The following is a 21,478-nucleotide window of genomic DNA, read 5'->3' as shown; positions in this document are numbered from 1 at the left end:
AGAATGAAGATTTGGAGTTGTTTCCAGTTTGGGGCAATTGTGAACAAAGCTGCTGTAATGATTCATGTATAGCTTTTTATTGTTTTTTAAAAAATAAATTTTCATTTCTCTTAGATAACACTTAGAAATGACGTTGCTGGTTATATGGGAAGTATATATTTAACTTTATAAGAAACTGTTTTCCAAAGTTGCAGTTCCGTTTTGCATTCCCACAAGCAATGTATGCACATTCCAGTTGCTCCATATCCTGATCAGCACTAGGTATCGTTAGCTTTTTTTTTTTAAAGCCATTCTTACAGGTTTGTAGTAATAGTGTATTGTGATTTTAATTTGCATTTCTGAAATGACTAGTTATGTTAAGGATCTTTCCATATACTATTTATCATATGTTTCTCTAACTTGATGAAGTGTCTGTGAAAATCTTTTGCCCATTTTAAATATTGATTTATTTTTCTTGTTGAATTTTCAGAGCTTTTTAGATATTCTGGTTACGAATTAACAAAAGCGTGGGTTTTCAGAAAGACTCTGGCTTTCTTGGTTTCTCTACCTTGCTGCTGCTTTCACCATGTGATCTCTTTGCACTTGCCTGCTCCTTTTTTGCTTTTCACTATGCAAGTCATGAGGCCTTCACCAGGAGCCAAGCAGATACTGGAACCATGCTTCTTGTACTTCCTAGCCTGCAGAACTATGAGCTAAATAAACCTATTTTCTTTACAAATTATCCAGCCACAGATATTTGTTATAGCAACACAAAATGATTAAGACAGTCTAATTTACCAATATTTTTAGGGATTGTATTTAATGAATCTTTGCCTTACCCAAGGTGGTCAACATTGTCCTTCACAATTTTAAGTTTTACAACTAGATCTATGAACTATTTAAATTAGCTTTTATGTGTATGTAGTATGAAGTATGACTCAAAGTTGATTTTTTTTGCATATGGATATCCAGTTGTTTTAGCACTATTTGTATCTGAGAATTATACAGCCTTCACCCTATTGAGTGTATTCTGTATCGCTTACTTGGCTCTTATGTCTGTTTGCTATGTTTCCCAAAAATAATAAGTGCAAAAAGTTGAATACCACATTTGTTTTTTCGTTCGACCCTCAACTCTGCAACGGTGAATGTAAATTATGATAGTTTTTAAAATAACTGAACGTCACAAATACCAGATGATATTTTAGAATTATGATATGAAGGGCCACACACAGGCATAAAGCATCATTATTTGGCTTATTTAAAGTTCTTCATTTCTAAAAATGGGATCATAATACCAACAATAAGGGTTTGTGAGGATTAAATGAGATTAGGGATATAAACATATCTAGGTTAATACTTGGAGAACATAGTAGGCACTCAATAAATACCACATCTTTTCTGCTATGCTTCTTAGACCATAAATGAAATATCAAAGCTAGTAAGTCCAACAGATATTTCCATTTATTTCAGTGGTATATTAACAGATTGAGACAATTTTCACAATAAGGGAAAGGGAAAGAAAACAGTTCACCTAGAAGTACAAATTTATCCAGCATCTGATAGTGACTAATTACACTATGATTTTATGGCTCCAATTCTCTGAATCTATGCCTAAAAAATGGATGCTAAAGTGCTAGGCCATTAGATATCTGTCAAAACATTTTATGCTGAAGAACACATATTTTGAAACTTGGAGTGAGATCTGGTCTTGTAAAATTAAAACTGTGTTTCATAAAAAAGATTTAAAAATAGAAGAAGGATCTGCCTGGGCCTTTCTGGACACACAATGAAAACATCCAGAAGACAAGAAAACGACACAGGTGGGATCATTACATTGCCCCAGGCACAAATGCTTTCTGTCTTAAAATTTTGAATTCTTTCCAGTTACAAGTTCTAAACTTTCTGGCATCTGCTGCATAAATGCATCACAGAGTTTGGCAAAGGTAAAGGGAAGCATTAATTTTGCATGGAAATCACTTTAGAGATCTTGGTTTAATTTTTCTTGAAGGACTACATAAGCAACTTGAGTGATATAAAAGTCTAAAACTTGCAGGCTTGCTTGGCAGAATGAATCTAACAAGGAAGACCTTCTTTTAAAAAATGCCCAAGTATTAAGATATTAAAGTTCACAGAAATGGGAAAATGTTCTAACTTCTATATAAAACCCACAGTAATTTTTATAAACACTTTGGACACAATTTTTATGCATGTACACAGTAATTGCACTACGAATACAATTGCATTTAGGAGAAATTTATTTGGTGCTCATATTTTCTACTTACAGTTACTTAAGTTATATGGCTGTGGAACATACACAGAATATTCATTCAATCAAAGGGTTTGGAAAAATAAAAAGGCCTTATGAAATCTAGAGTTAGACTTAGGAATCATTACTAAATAAATAACCACACCCTTACATTTGTGGCCAATTGATTTTCCACCAAGATTCCAAAACAATGTAAAAAGAGTAGTCCTTTCAACAAATGATGCTGAGATAAGTGGTTATCCATATGTAAAATGGTGAATTTGGGGCCCAGGTGTGGTGACTCACACCTGTAATCTCAGCACTTTTGAAGGCCAACGTGGGTGGATCACCTGAAGTCAGGAGTTCGAGACCAGCCTGGCAAAACCCCATCAATACTAAAAATACAAAAAAATTGCCAGGCATGGTAGTGCGTGCCTGTTATCCTAGCTACTCAGGAGGCTGACACAGGAGAATTGCTTGAACCCGGGAGGCGGAGTTTGCAGTGAGCCAAGATTGCACTACTGTACTCCAGCCTGGGCCACCGAGCAAGACTCCATCTCAAAAAAAAAAAAGATGTATTTGGAACCTTACTTTACCATACTTTACCATATAAAAATTAACTCAAAATAAGTTATAGATTTAAAGTAAAGACAGTCCTAAAGAAAACATAGGAGAACATATTTTTAACCTTGGGTTAGGCAATGAGTTCTTAGATGCAACACCAAAAGCATACATGATGAAAGAAGGAAAAAAAAAGATAAGTTGGACTTCATCAAAGTTAAAAGTTTATGCACTTCAAAAGATACCATCAAGAAAGTGAAAAGAAAGATAAGCCAAAGAGTTGAGGAAAATATTTGCAAATAATGTATCTGTTAAGGTACTGATATCCAGAATATTTAAAGAACATCTAGAATTCAATAAAATGACAACCCAATTTTTTAAATGGGCAAAAGATTTGAGTACATATTTCACTAAAGAAAGATAATGGAGATGCCCAATAAGCACACGAAAAGATGCTTGCCATCCTTAGTTACTAAGAAAATGCAAATAAAAATCACAGTGACATTTTCCATGCCTACTAGAATGGTTATAATAAAAAAGACAATTAAAACTATTGAGGAGGCAAAGAAACTAAAACTCAGTATTACAGGTACAAACGTAAAAGGGTACAGCCACTCTGGAAAGCAGTTGTAAAGTTTCATAAAATAGCAAACATTTTGTAACTGACAGCTTTCCTGAATTTGTTTCTCTGCTCAAACAGTTTTTTTGGTAGAGTCTTTAGAGTTTTCTGTATGTAAGATAATGTCATCAACAAACAGAGACAATTTCACTTCGTTCCTATTTGGATGACTTTTATTTCTTTTTCTTTCCTAATTGACTCGAGTACTATGTTGAGTAGAAATTGTCAAAGTGGACATCCTTTTCTTGATTTTGATTTTAGAGAAAAAGCTATCAACTCTGCACTGCTGAGTATGATGTTAGCTGTGGGCTTATCATACATGGCCTTTAATGTGTTGACGTACATTCCTTCTACACCTATTTTGTTGAGAGTTTTTATCATGAACAATGTTGAATTTTATCAAATGCTTTTTCTGCATCTATTGAGATATCATGTGATTTCTGTTCTTAATTTTGTTACTGTGGTAATCACATTTATTGGTTTACATATGTTGAACCATCCTTGCATCCCGGGGATAAATCCCACTTGATCGTAGTGAATTATCTTCTTAATAAGCTGTTAGATTTGGTTTGCTAACATTTTTGTGATGATTTTTGCATCTGTGTTCACTAGGGATATTGTTCTATAGCCTTCTTTTTTATAGTATCCTTGTCTGGCTTGGTATCAGGGCAATGCTAGCCTTATAAAATGGGGTTAGAATTATTCCCTTTCTCTTTCAACTTTTTTGGAAGAGTTTGAGAAGAATTGGTATTAATTCTTCTGTAACTCTTTGGTAGAATTTATCAGTGAAGTCATCAGGTCCTGGTTTTTTTTTTTTGGGGCGGTTAACTTCTTATTACTGATTTAGTCTCCTTACTTGTTGTTGGTCTGGTCAGATTTTCTACTTCCACACCGCCAACAATCTATCTAAAAAAGACATATGCACACGTGTGTTTATTGTGGCACTATTCACAATAGCCAAGACTTGGAACCAACCCAAATGTCCATCAGTAATAGACTGGATAAAGAAAATGTGGCACATATACACCATGGAATACCATGGAACCATAAAAAAGGATGAATTTATGTCCCTTGCAGGGACATGGATGAAGCTGGAAACCATCATTCTCAGCAAAGTGACACAGGAACAGAAAACCAAACACTGCATGTTCTCACTCATAAGTGGGAATTGAACAATGAGAATACATGGACATAGGGGAACATCACACACCAGGGCCTGTAGGGGGTTGGGGGGCTAAGGGAGGGATAACATTAGGAGAAATACCTAATGTAGGTGATGGGTTGATGGTGCAGCAAACCAGCATGGCATGTGTATACCTATGTAACAAAACTGCACATTCTGCACATGTACCCTAGAACTTGAAGTATATATATATAAAAGGAAATTAAGAAAATAATTTTATTTACAATAACGTTAAAAAATACTTAGGAATAACTTTAAGGAGTTAAAAGATCAAACATTGAAAAGTGTTGACCAGGCACGGTGGTTCCTACCTGTAATCCCAGCACTTTGGAAGGCCAAGGCAGGCAGATCACTTGAGGTCAGGAGTTTGAGACCAGCCTACAACATGGTGAAACCCTGTCTCTACTAGAAATATAAAAATTAGCCAGGCGTGGTGGCAGGTGCCTGTAATCCCAGCTACTTGGGAAGCTGAGATGGGAAAATAATTTGAATGTGGGAGAATCACTCGAACCCGGGAGGCGGAGGCTGCAGTCAGTGGAGATTTCACCACTACACTCCAGCCTGGGTGACTGAGTGAGACTCTGTCTCAGAAAAAAAGAAAACTATCAAACATTGATGAAAAAATTGAAAAGAGACACAAATAGGCCGGGTGTGGTGGCTCACGCCTATAATCCCAGCACTTTGGGAGGCTGAGGTGGATGGATCACAAGGTCAGGAGTTTGAGACCAGCCTGACCAACATGGTGAAACCCTGTCTCTACTAAAAATGCAAAAATTAGCCAGGCGTGGTGGCATGTGCCTGTAATCCCAGCTACTCAGGAGGCTGAGGCAGGAGAATTGCTTGAATCCAGGAGGTGGAGTTGCAGTGAGCCGAGATTGCACCACGGCACTCCAGCCTGGGTGATAGAGCGAGACTCTGTCTAAACAAAAAAGAGAGAGAGAGAAAAAAAGACAAATAAATGGAAAGGTATTCTATGTTCATGGATTAGAAAAATTAATATTGCTAAAATGTCGAAACAATCCAAAGTGATCTACAAATTCAGTGCAATCCCTATCAAAATTCCAATGTCATTTTCCACAGAAATAGAAGAAAAAACCCCTACAATTCATATGAAACCACAAAAGATCCCAAATCGCCAAAGCAGTGATAAACAAAAGGAACAAAGCTGGAGACATCACATCACACTCCCTGATTTCAAAATAAAAGCTATTGTAATCAAAACAGTATGGTGTACGGTACTGGCATAAAAACAGACACATCAACTAGTGGAACAGGATATAGTCTAGAAATAAACCCAGGTACTTACAGTCAATTGATTTTTAACAAAGGTGCCAAGAACACACAGTCTCTTCAATAAATGGTGTTGAAGAAACTGGATATCCACATGTGGAAGAATGAAATTAGACCCTTATTTCATACCATGTACAAAAATCAACTCAAGATAGATTAAAGACTTAAATGTTTAAGACCTGAAACTGTAAAACGACTGTAAAACAGGCAAAAACCTTTCTGACATTCGTCTGGGCTTAGATTTTTTATATGTGACCCGAAGGCACAGGCAATAAAAACAAAAATAGGCAAAAGCAATTGTGTGTAACTAAAAAGCTTCTAATCTTTGTCTTTCAATTAGAATTTTTGGACCATTTCAAATTAATTTTATTATCAATGAGGTTGAATTTACATCTGCCATATTGCTTTTTGTTTTATACTTATCACATTGCTTTGATTTCTTATCTTGTTTTTGATAAAATTAGTTTTCATTGTGTCTTCATTATTATGTATTGATTTAAAAATATGATAGCAATTGCTTTAGAGTTTGTAATGTACATCTTTAACATATCAAATAATATTGTGCTATTTCAAGTATAGTATCAAACAACATATTTTCCTTCCTCCTCCCAACCTTTGCAATTATTGTCATACATTTTACTTGGATATGGTTATAAAACTCAAAGTACATTAGTGCATTTTTTTTTTACTATTTTTGCTTTACATCAATTTATTTTTTAAAGAGATCTAAACATTTTTAAAAATGCATTTTACATTTGTAATATTCTTTGTGTGGATTCAGATTTCCACTTTTGTCATATTTATTCTACCTATGTCTTTTAACATTTATTTTAGTAGATGTCTGATGGTAGTGAATTGCCTCAGCTTTTGTCAATCTGAAAAAGTCTTGAGTTCACCTTATTTTTAAAATATATTTTGACTGGCTATAGAATATTAGATTGACAATTCATTTTTTCTTTTAGAACTTTAAGGATGTTGTTCCATAGTGGTTTGGCTTGTATAGTTTCTGGCAAGAAACTTACCTTGTCTTTATTTTTCTGTATTTTAAGCTTTTGAAATTCCCCCTCTGGGTCATGTGGTGTTTGTTCTACCCTCCCTTACTGACAGTGTTCCTTCACTTAGGACTGTGAGTACAAGGGTGTTCTACACCTCTGCTCCAGGACTAGGCTATTGTTGCTTGTTGCTTGGCAAAAGCTCAGAAACAGACAGGTGTATTTCTCCTTCTCCCCTAGAGGAATGAGATCTTCGCTGGGGCTCTAGAGAGGGGTATTATTCTTTTAATAACTTATTTTTCAGTGTGTTTTCTGGTGTATGTTAAAAACAGTGCATTAACACATGTAAGTGATTTATGAATACGTGCCTATATAGGGGGCAGACATTCAACAGTTTGGCTGATCGGGGGTAAAGTCAGAATAATTTGGAGGCCACTTACTGCTTTAGAGGGACAGAATTAATAACTCTGATCGATTGGAAGTAGAATTTGCCTCTCTCTGTTCAATTTGATGACAACCTGATTCAGATGGTTTACTTTATTTCTGTGAGTAACCTCATTTATAAATAGAGAATCTTTTACAGTGCATGTCTTACTTTATTTTAAAATAATTATGAGATTTATGTGCCAAAATGGTGAAGCAGTCTTTATGGACTCTTCTCTATTTTAACCGCCCCCCCCCCCCCCCTTTATCTTTTAATAAATGAAAATCTCCTGATCCTTTTTAGGACTGTAAGGACGTGGGAAGTTGAAAATCCAAAGAAGCAAAAAAGTGTGTTTAAACCTCGGACGATGCAGGGCAAAAAAGTCATTCCCACAACGTGCACATATAGTAGAGATGGAAACCTCATAGCAGCTGCCTGCCAGAATGGAAGCATACAGATCTGGGACCGAAATTTGACTGTAAGTTAAATATTTCCTTAGAACATGGCCACCTTAAATCTTTCCTTAGAACATGGCCACCTTACAAAGACAAACGTGTTAAAATATTGTGAAGGTGAATTTCCTGCATATAGACCTAATTTAAACTTCAGTGTTAGGTGATCAAACATCGAGATTTTTGTAGTATAGTATACAGCATTTCAGCAGACATTTCAACTCTGTATTTTTCAGCACATATTTTGTTTTTAAAATAAATGTACTCTTTTGGTATAAAATTTAAAAACCATAGTGCAGCTTATTATATGGCATCTCAGTTTATTTGATTTTGAAAGTGAAGTGTTTAATAGTAGTATAAAGCAAGACTAAGCAGAGAACTAGAAAATACCCTTTAAAAGATTTAAGAAAAATGTGAAAAGTCCAAGATGAGCCATCAGTTGTTTTGTAGTTATTTTTCTAGTAATTTAAGTAATATTTTAATCTTCTATGACATTTCATTTAGATAGGTTTCAGGTTTTTTCTTTACAGTTTCAGACTGTTAGTAGAATAAATAAAGTTTGGAATTGGAAGGAATGATAGAATCCATATAAATAATGAACACAAAAGCCCTTGGGTAATTCTGTCAATTACCAATAAGCTGTAAAAAGCTTCTTGTTTTATGTATGGGTGGTAAAACAAAGATGTTTGTTAAATGGAATGAGTCTAGACACCAGTGTTAGAATAAAATTCTACACAAACACATTTTGGATATCTTTATTTTACAAAAGTTTCTGGCCAGATTAGTCAGTAAATGTTTAGTACATACTGTAGGCACTACTCTAGGCACTGATAATACTTATCAAAAATTCCTGTCCTCATGGAGTTTTCATTCTAGTTAAATATATATGCCTATATTCCACCTTTGTCTATCAAACATTTACATTTTGAAGGGGATCCCAGGAAACACAGTTGTTTTTTCAGGTAGATGTGTTGGAAGAAGATTAAAAAGTGATGATAGACGGGAAAAGAATCCATACTGATAATGCTGAAAATATCTTTGACATTTTCTGTTTGTCAGATCTTTTTATTTCTGTTTTCATCTCTACTGTAAACCTCATAAAGCTTCATAACAGCATAGAGATCTTAAAAACTTCTTTGAATTGTAAACTGAGTTTTAACCAAGCAGTAAATTTTTTAGTAACTGGTTTTCATCATCTCTGGGTGCTGTTGACTTAAACACAGAAATTATAAAACATGCAATTTTCTTGTATAGCTTTAATAGTAGTGTTTTTTGTATAGTGTATATATTTGTGACTTTCTCTTAGAACCCATATATTTTTATAAAGTTGAATATAGTTTTTAAAGATTTGTCTTGTGTATCTTAAAATAAGGAGTATCTCCTGTTTTCAGTTTTGTAGAAAAAAAGACCATTGGAACGCCACTTTCTAAGAAATACCTCTTAAAGCCAATCAGCTAATTACAGTCTTTGATTGTTTTGTTAGAATGTATTTAATAAATGAATGTAAGTTTAGTATATCTCATTTGTTATATTTTATTCATATTTTTTACATTTGGATACAAATGTGTGTCAGCTGGAAACAAATCAAGGTGAAAAAAAAAACTTGCCAGCAGGAAACACAGCTTGATTTGAAAACAGATTTTTTAAAAATTCCTTTCTTTCTTTCTTTCTTTTTTTAAAGACAGAGTCTTGCTCTGTCACCTAGGCTGGAGTGCAGTAGAACGACCTCAGCTCACTGCAACCTCTGCCTCCCGGGGGCAGACAATTCTCATGCCTCAGCCTCCCAAGTAGCTGGGATTACATACAAGTGTGTACCACCACACCCAGTTAGTTTTTGTAGTTTTAGTAGAGACGGTGTTCCACCATGTTGTCCAGGCTGGTCTCAAACTCCTGACCTCAGGGATCCACCCACCTTGGCCTCCTAACATGCTGGGATTACAGGTGTGAACCACTGCACCCAATGTGGATTTTTAAAAAATTTCTTAACTTTTTTTTCAGCAAGAAAAAAACCATCCACAGGGAAATACTAAAGCTGAAGTGAGAATGCCCAATAACAATAGTTTTTCCATGCAGTAGTTAATTAATTATATGACAGATAATGGTTAATCTGTATTTTGAGATGATTAAGTAAAACATTCATAATTGCCATATTTAATCCTGGAATTTTCATTAGACGAACTTGAACTTTAGTAAATTAAACAAAACGTATTTCTTTAGAAGTAAGGTATCTCCATTAATGATATATTTCTGTGTTGTCAAGACCTACCTTTACTCTAGAATTATATTGGTCAGTACGCTAGTCACTAGCCACATTTGACTACTTTAGTTTTAATTAAAATAAAATATAATTAGAATTTCAGTTTCTCAATCACACTGGCCACTTTTTGGGTACCCAGTAGTATCATGTGATCAGTGGCTACTTAATGGACAATATAGACCATTTCCATCATTGCAGAAAGTTCACTGGACATTGCTCCTCAAGAGGAGTGTTGTTTGCCCAAGATTCCTTTTATTCGTATGATGATGGTCAGCCTTTCATTTGAGAAGAAGTCCTCTTCAGAGAAGCTTCTGTGGATCTGCACTGCCTCCTTGGTTCTCTGCTTCCCATTCACCGGCATAATTTGAGCAACAGCAAGTCATCTGTTGCCTTGGCATGATGTGAGAGAGGGGGACAAAATAATTGGAGATGACATTGGAGTGGTAACAGCATGCACTCTGATTTGGCACATGTTGAACCTGTCAGTCTGCAACACTCTTTTTTTTTTTAAGACAGAGTCTTGCTCTGTCCCCCAGGCTGGAGTGCAGTGGTGCAGTCTCGGCTCACTGTTACCTCTGCCTCCCGGATTCAAGTGGTTCTTCTGCCTCAGCTTACAGAGTAGCTGGGACTACAGGCATACGCCACCACACCTGGCTAATTTTTGTATTTTTAGTAGAGATGGGGTTTCACCATATTGGCCAGGCTGGTCTCAAACTCCTGACCTCGTGATCCACCTGCCTCGGCCTCCCAAAGTGCTGGGATTACAGGTGTGAGCCACCACCCCTGGCCATTCTGCAACACTCTATTCATATGGCATTTTCTCTCCCCTCTTTCAGTTCAGAGGACTGAAATTTCTTCTCAGTAAGACCTTCCCTGACTACACCATATTTAAAATTGCAGCCTTCTCCCTGCCGTGGTACTCTCTACGCCTTTTATTTTCTTCCATGGTGCTGATAGTTGTCTGACCTGCTATACTGTATGTTTCTCTTTTTTTTTCTTTTAAACTTTTGAGACAAGTTCTCTCTCTTGTTACTCAGGCTAGAGTGCAGTGGCATGATTACAACTCACTGTGGCCTTGACCTCCCAGGCTCAGTTGATCCTCCTGCTTCGGCCTCTCGAGTAGCTGAGACCACGGGTGTGCGCCACTATGCCCAGCTAAGTTTCTTTTTTATAGAGATGGAGGGCTCACTATGTTGCCCAGGCTGGTCTTGAACTCCTGGACTTAAGCAGTCTTCCCACCTTGGGCTCCCCAAGTGCTGGTATGACAGGCGTGAGCCGCTGCACCTGGCCCTCTTTATTGGCTGTTCTAGTAGGATATTGGCTGCATGAGGGAAAGGACTGCTGTCTGTTCTACTCCCTGCCGTATTCCCAGAGCAAAGACAGTGCCTACTATATACCAGACCTTCAGTAACTATTTGTTGAATGAATAAATGGATGTATGTATTCTAAAATAGTAACATAAAATGAGATGGTCAGTTTAGTTCTAAGAATACATTTAATGAATAGTAGCATTAAAAAACAATCCTAGTTATATGAATACACAATGAGATAGAGTTGGGTATGTGTACGAGTTTTGGGGTAGGGGGAGAGGAGAAAGATATTGAGGTAGTTTTTGGTATATTCTTAATGATATATAAATATATTAATCTGTATATGTGACTGATTTTGGATTTGCTAATAACAGGCAAATTTTTAAAAACTATGTTCATGTCTCTTTATAATTTCTGGGTTTTCAAATAATTCAGCATGTATAGTCTCATGAATACCTAATAACTTCTTTTCATATCAAAACGCCTATCAGATTTATTCTTTGACTTTGCACAAAGCACTGTTTCTGTGTTTTAATATCACAATATACTAGACTCTTGACTAAAATTACATACTGTATTTTCTTATCTTGCAATTACTGATTGTAGGCTAAGTTTTTGTCAGGAAAATTGGGATTCATTTTATTCATGGAGTGTTGCTCTCCCTAGACACAGGTGATGGAAGGGAATAATATTTGAGGTTGTTTGATTTTGCAATAGGCACCACTAGCAACTTGACCTCCTCTCTATCTGATGGCCTCCTATTGCCCTTTTGGCCTGCAAGCCCTTGCCCAGATTCTTGGGCTGTTCTTTTTGGGAAAATCACCACACAGCGCAATGCCTTCCCAAGAAAGCCATAAGATTTCCCCAGCTCAGTTAACTGTTCAGTGCCCCCATTTTCAGCCATGCCAGAAAGTGGAACAGAGGAATCTGAGACAAAGACAGTAATCATATCAGGAAATCAACTTCTGGCAAATAAGACAACAAATACGAAGAAGAGAGAAATATCCGGCACACAGCAAATCTTTAAATGTCTCCAGTTGCTGCCAGATAACCCATGTTAAAAGATTACTTTATGTCCTTCTACAACCTTCTTCTTATTAATACATGTATTTACAGATATATAGATTGGGCGCAGTGCCCCACGCCTGTAATCCCAGCAGTTTGGGAAGCCGAGGTAGGCGGATCACAAGGTCAGGAGTTCGAGACCAGCCTGGCCAACATGGTGAAACCCCGTTTCCACTAAAAATACAAAAAAGATTAGCCATGTGTGGCGGTGGGTGCCTGTAGTCCCAGCTACGTGGGAGGCTGAGGCCGGAGAATTGCTTGAATCTGGGAGGTGGAGGTTGCAGTGAACTGAGATTGCGCCACTGCACTCCAGCCTGGATGACAGAGCAAGACTCCGTCTCAAAAAAAAAAAAAAAAAAAAAAAAAAAAAAAAAGGAGTTTTGTTTTTATGTAGAGAGAATTTGAAAGCATAAAATAGTAGATATAGCTTGATTTCTTTGCTTTTTTTCAAAATGTCTTTATTTAAATGGGATCCTGTAATTTTACCTACATGAAATATGTGCTTTTCAAAAAATGTTGGTTTTTTGGTTTATTATTATTTTATTCTATACCACTCCTCTCCTCTGTCATTGTCCCATTCTCTATCCCTTAATGCTTATAAATTACCTGATCAGTATCTTTTTGTGGTTTTCTCCATATCTGTATATCTGTATCTCTTCACATCTGGAACATTTCAACTGGTATTTTTGAGGAACTGTCACCTCACTGCTTCCAGTCTTGTTTGTGATAAAGTTGTCATCTGTTGCATAATTTTAAAGTCATATGACTTTGATTTGGAAAACATTTTATTACATAGTTATTCATTATTTACTGCCGTCTGCAACTGTGAAGATGCTTGAAGAACTCATTTCATTTCAAAATTTTCATTTGAGAATATTTTGATTTCAGCCTTTTTTTAAAAAAAAACTTCTTTGACATACCATTTTAGCTATGAATCGTGGGAATGATGTATGGAGAGCTTTTTAAATTCTGATTATTCTATAGTCGATAAGTATCCTTTATTTTCCTGATAGTGATATCATCAAAGACTTGTATAAGTTAAACATGACCTCCAATAGCTAAGACTGTGCTTGCAGCCCAGACTAATGACCTCATCTCGGTGTCTTCTCTTTTCTTTCTGCAAAGACTAATCATTTAACAATAATTCACAACTTTTACCTAATAATAGGTGTTCAAGTTAAAGTAGCATAGTATTCACTATAAGGAGAGAGAGAGTAGTTGTAGGGAAAAAAAACACTATATTTTATTTTTTAAACAATTTTTTTAATACCAAGTGATTTAGAGAATGTTTCTGGTATCTTCTTTTGAGAAAAAAGACCGTCTGTCTCTGTGTGAAATATAAAGAGCAATGCTAGAAATTCAAAGTTTTGTCCCTTCAATAGACCTAATGCTGGGAATCTAGAAGAATATCTATGTATATATTGACAGCTAAATGTCTACTGCATAGTTCTATAGCACATTTTATAGATGACACCTGAGATATACAATTACATTATATTTTACTTCAGATTTCGTGTCTGTGAGTCCTGACTTTCCTAAGCTCCTGTTCTTCTCATTTTCTTTATTTACAAAATGAGGGCATGATCCCCCCATGTCATGTTATTTTGAGGATTATATTAGGTAATATATGTAAAACATTCAGATAGGACATGCACATAACAGGTTCTTAATAACTGCTGGTCTTTCTTTTTTCTTTTTAACTCCTAGGCTACTTACAGTTTTTATAGAATGGTAAAGTTAGACCTAAAGATATTATTTAACTCTGGCTGTGAACATCTTATGAATCCAAGTTTGACGGATTTCTTGGTGACTAAAGGTTTGGTTTAGGAAGATAAAGAGTGTAGGTGCTTTGCTCCAACCAGTCATTCATTGTATGCAAATATAACTACCATCAATAAGTAACAATGCTGTGGACCCACGTTTTAGTTATGCCTGAGTAGATACATGAATTACAATGACCTTTTTACAAATATTCAACAGAACACGTATGACATATTAACTATTCTATAGTGCTTTCACATGCCTATTTTTCAGTGGTTACATTTCCAAAAAAGTATATCATTGATTCAGAACACAAAAATAACCATCAAAACTGCAAATTACTTGCAGGCACTAAACTTAAATTCAAATTTTTCAATTATTTTCATAGCGTTATATAAAGTTTTAATAATAATGCTTTTGTAAATAATGCTCTTATAAAATGCTCCTGTAAATGCTTTTGTCACACATGCTGTTAGAAGCAACATTTACTAAATGAAAAAATACTGGCTTTTGAAAAAGTTAGGGTAAAAGGTTTTTGAAAAATGTGGATGATTATTATCCTTATTTTTTAAGACTATGAATATATAATAATTTAAGACTTCCAGTTAAAACATGGCAGGTTAAACACATTTGTTCAACCATGCTTCCTCCTGAAACCTCACTAAAGTGACAGGAAAGGCCCATTTTAAAGCATAAACCCGAATGGATGAAGAGAATTAGAGAGGAGATGATAGCAGAAAAGAGATATCAAGATTCATTTGTAAGCTGTAAGCCAGATGCATAAATGGTATGTGACTTAACCACCTAGAGAAAGCTGAAACGTTAGCCGTGATAGGAGAAGCCTGTAAAAGGCAAACCGATTTGTCTTATAATTCCCTCTGCACTGTGCAGCCAAATCACTGCTCTCCCTTTACCATCACAGAAGACAAAAGAATTACTTTTAAAGTGGGCCTAATGAAGAGACCCTATATTCCAGGCAAAGAAAATCTTCATGTAGAGTTGTTTGTCCTCTCCTTCTCCCTCTTTGTTGTTGTTATTGTTGTTTTTGTTGTTACTATTATTATTATTGTATTTACTGAGTACTTACTGTGAGCCAGGCAATATTTTAAGCACTTGTAATATTTTATTTAATCCACACAGCAACTCTATGATATAAATGCTGTCATTATCGTTTTACTGATTAAAACAAACAAACAAACAAACCCAGAAACAAAGAAATTGACTTGCCTACTAAGAACTATAGTTAGTATGTGGTATAACTGAGGTTCAATCCCAGGCAGTCTGCCTTAAGAGTCTATATTAAGGGTCAGAAAAACTATGGCCATGTACCAAATCTAGCCCACTACCTGTTTTTGTATGGCAAGCTAAGAATGGTTTTTACATTTTTAAATGGTTGTATTATTTTTCTATGGCTACTGCAACAAACTACCACAAATTTAGTGGCTAAAATAACAGAAATGTATTATCTTACAATTCTATAGGCTAAAGTCTCATTGGACTAAAATCAAGGTGTTAGCAGGACATTGTTCCTTTCAGGAGGCTCCAGGGAGAATGTTTCCTTGCTTTTCCAGTTTCTAGAGGCCACCCTTATATCTTGGCTCCTGGCACGCTTCCTTCGTCATCAAGGCCAGCAACGTTGTTGAGTCCTTCCTACGTCATAACACTGCGACCTTCTGTTCTCCTTCCCTCTGCCACTTTTTAAAGACCCTTGTGATTACATCTAGCCTACTCAGATAATCTAGGATAATCTCCCTATTTTAAGGTCAGCTGATTAGCAACATTAAATCAATCTGAAACCTTAATTTCCCTTTGCCACATAAGGTAGTATATTAACAGGTTCCAGGGACTCAAATGTGGAAATCTTTGGGAGTGTTACTCAGCCTATCATAATGGATTCAGAAAATCAAAATAAAAATATTTTGTGACACATGAAAATTACGTGAAATTCAAGTTTCAGTGTCCATACATTTTATTGTAACAGCCTTGCTCATTCATTTGTATATTATCTGTGACTGCTTTTGTATCATATTAGCAGAATTGAGTAGCTGCAACAGAAGATATGATCCTCAAAGCCAAAGATACTTACTATGTGGTCCCTTACAGAAAAAGAATTTGACCCCTAACGTAGAGTTTCTAATTTGACTTTTAGTGCTTTTCTCTTCGGTAATTAATGGTAGACATGGGATCACCAGACATTTGGGGAAATCCTCTAACATGAAATACAGAAACTTATACTAAACAGAATAAGTAAGTCAGAGGAGAGAGAGATAATGTAGAAAACTGAAGAAATTTTCAAGGAAAAAACCCCTATAATTGATATTCTCAGAAAGAAAATAGAGACTAGTACAACCAAGAAACTAAAGCAGATTGCTACCAAAAAATCTGAATGTTAAGAGATTAAGGAAGATCTCTTGCAAAATAAATATTTGATTGGAGTATAAGGGAAGGAATCCCTAGGAATATTAAAATCTCCTGGAGAGTATATATAAATATAGTCGAGGAAACCTAGAAAGTAGAATAAAAGACAGTGATAGAAAGAAGATAGTAAACTTACAGTGTCAATTCAGGGTCTAGTATTTGACTAGAAAGTTCTAATGAAAATACAGGAGAGGAAGGATGGAATTAGGTAAGAAAGAGTTACTAAAAATAAAGAGGTCTCAGAACTGAAAAACATGACTTTCCAGAGAGGAAGGACTCATCTGGAAAGAATGAAAAAGATGCACACCAAGCCATGCGTCATGAAATTTCAGGACACCAGGAATATAGAGAAGATTTTACTCACAGGGAATACAATAGGAAACACGTGACACAAGAATAATAGGACCATGTAATTTGGGATGTTGGTAAGACAGTTGCTCAAATGTAAGACCTTAGATTCTGTATTAGTGCAAAGGGATGTCGTCTTTCTCATTTTTCTGTTGAGGTGATGAAATATTTTAAGTTCAGTAATATTACTTTCAGTGACTGCTCACCAAATTTTCTTAACTCTGTCCTAAGCATTATTCATTCCAGACATACGTTCAGCGACATGTGGAACAACCCACCAGGATTATACGCCAGAACTTAAGCTCAGTATACCCAAAACACAACCTGTCTCTTTTAGAACTCATTCTTTCTTTTGACTTTGCTATTTTTATCATTTAGAACTTCAGAATATTCTTTACCTCCTGTAACCAGTTGTCAGTCTTTTCAGTTCTGTGTTTTAGTGTTTCTCACATCCACTCCCTCAATTTCATCTCTCGCTTTCATTCTACTTCATACCTTCATCATCTTTAACTTGTGATGCTGGATATCCTCACCTTTCTCTGTCCGTGTTCTGATAAACCTAGCCCTGGTTTAAATCACGTTAAACGCAATACTTACTACTTCAGTACTTGTCATATGCTGAATAAAGTTCAAATTTTCTCAGACTGACACTTCCAGCCTTTCAGTTTATACTTTTTTCCACCCTTTGAGTATCTTTCATAACTTTCTCCATAAATCAAAACTCTTGTTTTTTTTTGTTTTTTTGGTTTTTTTTAAACACAGGGTCTCACTCACCCAGGCTGGAGTGCAGTAGTGCAATCTTGGCTTACTGCAGCCTCTACCTCCCAGATTCAAGTGATTCTCCCACCTCAGCCTGCAGAGTAGCTGGGACTACAGTCGCTCTCCACCATGCCCAGCTAATTTTTGTAGAGATGGGTTTTCGCCATGTTGACCAGGCTGGTCTCAAACTCCTGACCTCAAGTGATGTACCCACCTCAGCTTCCCAAAAGCGCTGAGATTACAGATGGGAGCCACTGCACCCAGCCTAAATAAAAAAACTTTTTACTCAGACTAGATTATACTTTGTTCCCTTATGATTATCGTCTGATTTACTGCCTTGGTGCCTTTTCCTATACTAAACACTGCATCCTATATGCCTCTCCCACAAGCCCCCCACTGCTGGTAGAAATAGCCACCATCCACTATCCAACATCCATTGAAGAAGGCCCAATCACATGCCATTTCCTCTATGATGCTCTGTTAGGGACTAGAAGATTACATATCTAGGGATATTAACCCTGAAAATATTTTGTTTTATTTTTAGTTTGCCTGGTTGTTTATTTTGTTTCTCTTTAAGATTAATATGGTCAGAGACTTTTTGTCTTATTTGCTGTTTCTCTGTGTCCAAGATGAGCATGACATATTAATAAGTATTTGTTGAATAAATGAGTGAATGCTATCAGAGCATTATAGGTTTTATGTTAAATGGGTTTGGTTTTCAATTGCTTTATTGTTGTTTTTAAATTTTAAATTATTGTTCCTTAAACTTACTATCAAATAAGTGCATTTTATAAGTTGTTTGTTTGCTTTAGCCGTCAGTATGTAGGCTATAAATAGATAGGCTAAATACTACCTATTTGCATCAGTAGTATTTTTAGCCTGTTGTTTTCCAATAATTAGATTTTAAAGCATATAGTTTTAACAATAAGCGATACTTACCGAACACTTACTTTGTTCCAGGGACCGTTTCAAGTGCTTTGTATATGTTTTAATTCGTTTAACCCTCAGAACAATATTGTGAATTAAGTACTACCATTAACTACGTATTTTAGGTGAGAAAACTGAAGTACAGCAGTGAAGGGTTTAACAACTCACCCAAGGTCATGCATCTAGTAAGTTTTGGAGCCAGGAACTCTGACTCTAGTATATGCACTCCAAAACTTCACTGCTATATGGTTCAAAAATAAATGACCCTGTTGGGAATATTCTAAAAAAAGATTGTGGTGATGGTTGTACAACTCTGTAAATTAACTAAAAATCATTCAGTTGCACACTTAAAATGGGTGAATTTTATGGTCTTAAATTATAATTTGATAAAGATGTTTAAAAAGTGGGTGATCTATATTCTTATTAAAATGGATTATAATTTTTTTCAATATTTCATGTACAGTGGAACTTTTAGTCCTGAGTTCTCTTGCCACTGGAATATGGGAATGGGTGAAGTAGGCAATCTGTGCCTTGCCTAAGTTGGCTAAGGACACAAAAGTTTATATGTCACTGTTACGAGCTCTTTGGGGGTGAGAATTTTTTCTTCCTTACCTTTGGATCTGTTGGTATGTAAACCATGCGTAGCAGGGACTTGATAAGTATTTGTTGAATTAAATCTCAAGAGCTTTATTTACCTGCACTGTGGATACTTAAATTGTATCCTCAGAAATCCTGGCTTTCATAGTCTAATTTTAAAATATAGACCTTGTGCAGTATACTTAAAAGGTAAAACATATACACTGCCTAGATGCATAGATATTAACATATAGAAGGGAAAAATGTAACTGATGAAAACATTATATATAAAACTTTGTAGATTAATCTGATTACATATTGATCAAAGTTGCTTGAGAAAGCCAGAAGAAAAATTGAATTAACATAAGTATTTACTTATAAAGGTTTTTAAAAGTCTTCTGAAAACATTGGAGCTCACAGATAAAATTGGAAGAATTAAAATTTTCTGCTAAACATAGCAGAATAGAAAACATATGAATATTTATGGATGTGTATTGATACTTAGGACAGAAAAAATGGAAATCAATCATGAACCAAAAACTTCAGTTTAAAATATATCCATAAGAGATGCTGTTATAGAGTCAAATGTGTAAATATAAGCAAGCAGTTAATATAATCTTATATTTTCATTATATTGAATAAGCAGATTCAAGAGAAGGATGTAATTTCACTTTGTCACTATTTAGTGACTTGAATGTAGTCAAAATATAAAGGTCAAAATTTAAAAAAATTTATTTTAAAAAGTAAGATTTTATTTGTTTATTTGTTTGTTTGTTTGTTTTGAGACTGTGTCCTGCTGCGTTGCCCAGGCTGGAGTGTAGTGGCTTAATTTTGGCTCACTGCAACCTCCGCCACTGGGGTTCAAGTGATTCTCCTGCCTCAGCCTCCCAAGGAGTTGGGATTACCAGGTGCCCACCACCAAGCCTGGCTCATTTTCATAGTTTTAGTCGAGATGGGGTTTCATCATGTTGGCCAGGCTGGTCTCGAACTCCTGACCTCAAGTGATCCACCAGCTTCAGCCTTCACATAGGGAAAAGTGAAGGAGGAAGTGGGAAAAGGTTGAGATGGGTGGATATATCAGATCAAATAGGGCTGTTTTGGCTATGTAGAGTTTGGATACTCTTCTGAGGGTAATGAGAAGCCATTACATGGATGTTAGGAGAGGATTGGCATTATTCAAGTTACATTTTTAAAAGAATCATTCTGGCTGTTCTGCATGGAGAATAACTACAGGGAGAGAATGGTGGAAGCAGGGTGACACATGAGGGGCTATTTTAGGCATAAAGGTAAATTCCTGGACAAGGGTTTTAGTGGTGAAGGTAATGTTTGGATTCTGAAGATTTTTTGAAGCCAGAGCTAGCAAATGGATAATGTAGGCTCATTTTTTACAGTGTTTTAAATTATGCCTTTTTTTAAAAAAAAGAGCTGGGCAATAGATAATTTAATTTGGAAAATGATTTCATTAAACACATTTGCTCATTCCCTGTCATGGTGCCTTATTCTTTAATGGTTAATGGGCTCTTTGAGAGTGAAGAATTTGGGTTGCATGAAATAGGGGAAGCATGTTTTGAATTTGTGTTATTCTAGCTAATTTTGATCAGTTAATTTTATTTTTATTATTATCTGGTATCATTTGGCAATGTGGAGTAAATGCTCCCTAATTCTTAAACAAACAAACACAAACAAAAAACAAAAAATCTTTTGGCATGTTACAAAGCACAATTAGTCCTCTATGGTTATCTAGATAGGGCTATGTCATCTAAAATGGTCAGACTCTCTGCAGGATGACTATAGTCTCTAAAAAGCCTATATAAGGGATGCCTCTCTCTAGTAGAGATATTTCCTGAGCCATGTTTCTCAGCATCAGGACAGCTATGATTTATTTTGCAAGCGGACAAGGCCAAACATTACTGTTTTAACTATTATAAACAAAATAGTAAATGTTAAATGTTCACTTAATAGAGCCACTAGTAGGGCTTTTTATATACACAAAGTAAAGTCTGAGCCAAAAATGTGAAACAGTTCTCTGGTCTGTGTGCATTCTCTTTTAACCTACTCTTTGATTCATTGCAACTGGAGAAGTGATGCAACCAGTGATGATTTGCACTCCAGAGCTCTTGGTGCTGCAGCGAGTCCTCCTGTTTTGTTTTGTTTTGTTTTTTCTTCTACTAATTACCCAAGCCATAGTAATTTATCAAATTTCTTAAAACTGTTCAGAGATGTTTATTATAATATGTTAGTTCCAAAATAAAGAGCTTTGCAAGATTCTGTTAAACCTCAACCTTTTAGAATATTTTAAAATATTTACCAGG

The 21,478-nt window shown here is 35.7% G+C and overlaps 1 protein-coding gene across 2 annotated transcripts in view; it reads left to right on the top strand.

The window, feature by feature from the left end:
- Window positions 1–21,478, top strand: part of WDR70 (WD repeat domain 70) — a 361,196-nt gene that overhangs the window by 213,272 nt on the left and 126,446 nt on the right. For both annotated transcript variants that reach the window (XM_007961416.3, XM_007961419.3), the window contains exon 10: window positions 7,597–7,771. In XM_007961416.3, coding sequence (XP_007959607.1) covers window positions 7,597–7,771 — 175 coding nt within the window. The remainder of the gene's footprint in view (window positions 1–7,596; window positions 7,772–21,478) is intronic.

This window comes from Chlorocebus sabaeus, chromosome 4 (assembly GCF_047675955.1).
Source record: "Chlorocebus sabaeus isolate Y175 chromosome 4, mChlSab1.0.hap1, whole genome shotgun sequence".
NCBI classification, from domain to species: Eukaryota; Metazoa; Chordata; class Mammalia; order Primates; family Cercopithecidae; genus Chlorocebus; species Chlorocebus sabaeus.
Note: the sequence above shows the minus strand (reverse complement) of the source record. Positions and strands in the feature narration are given on the sequence as shown.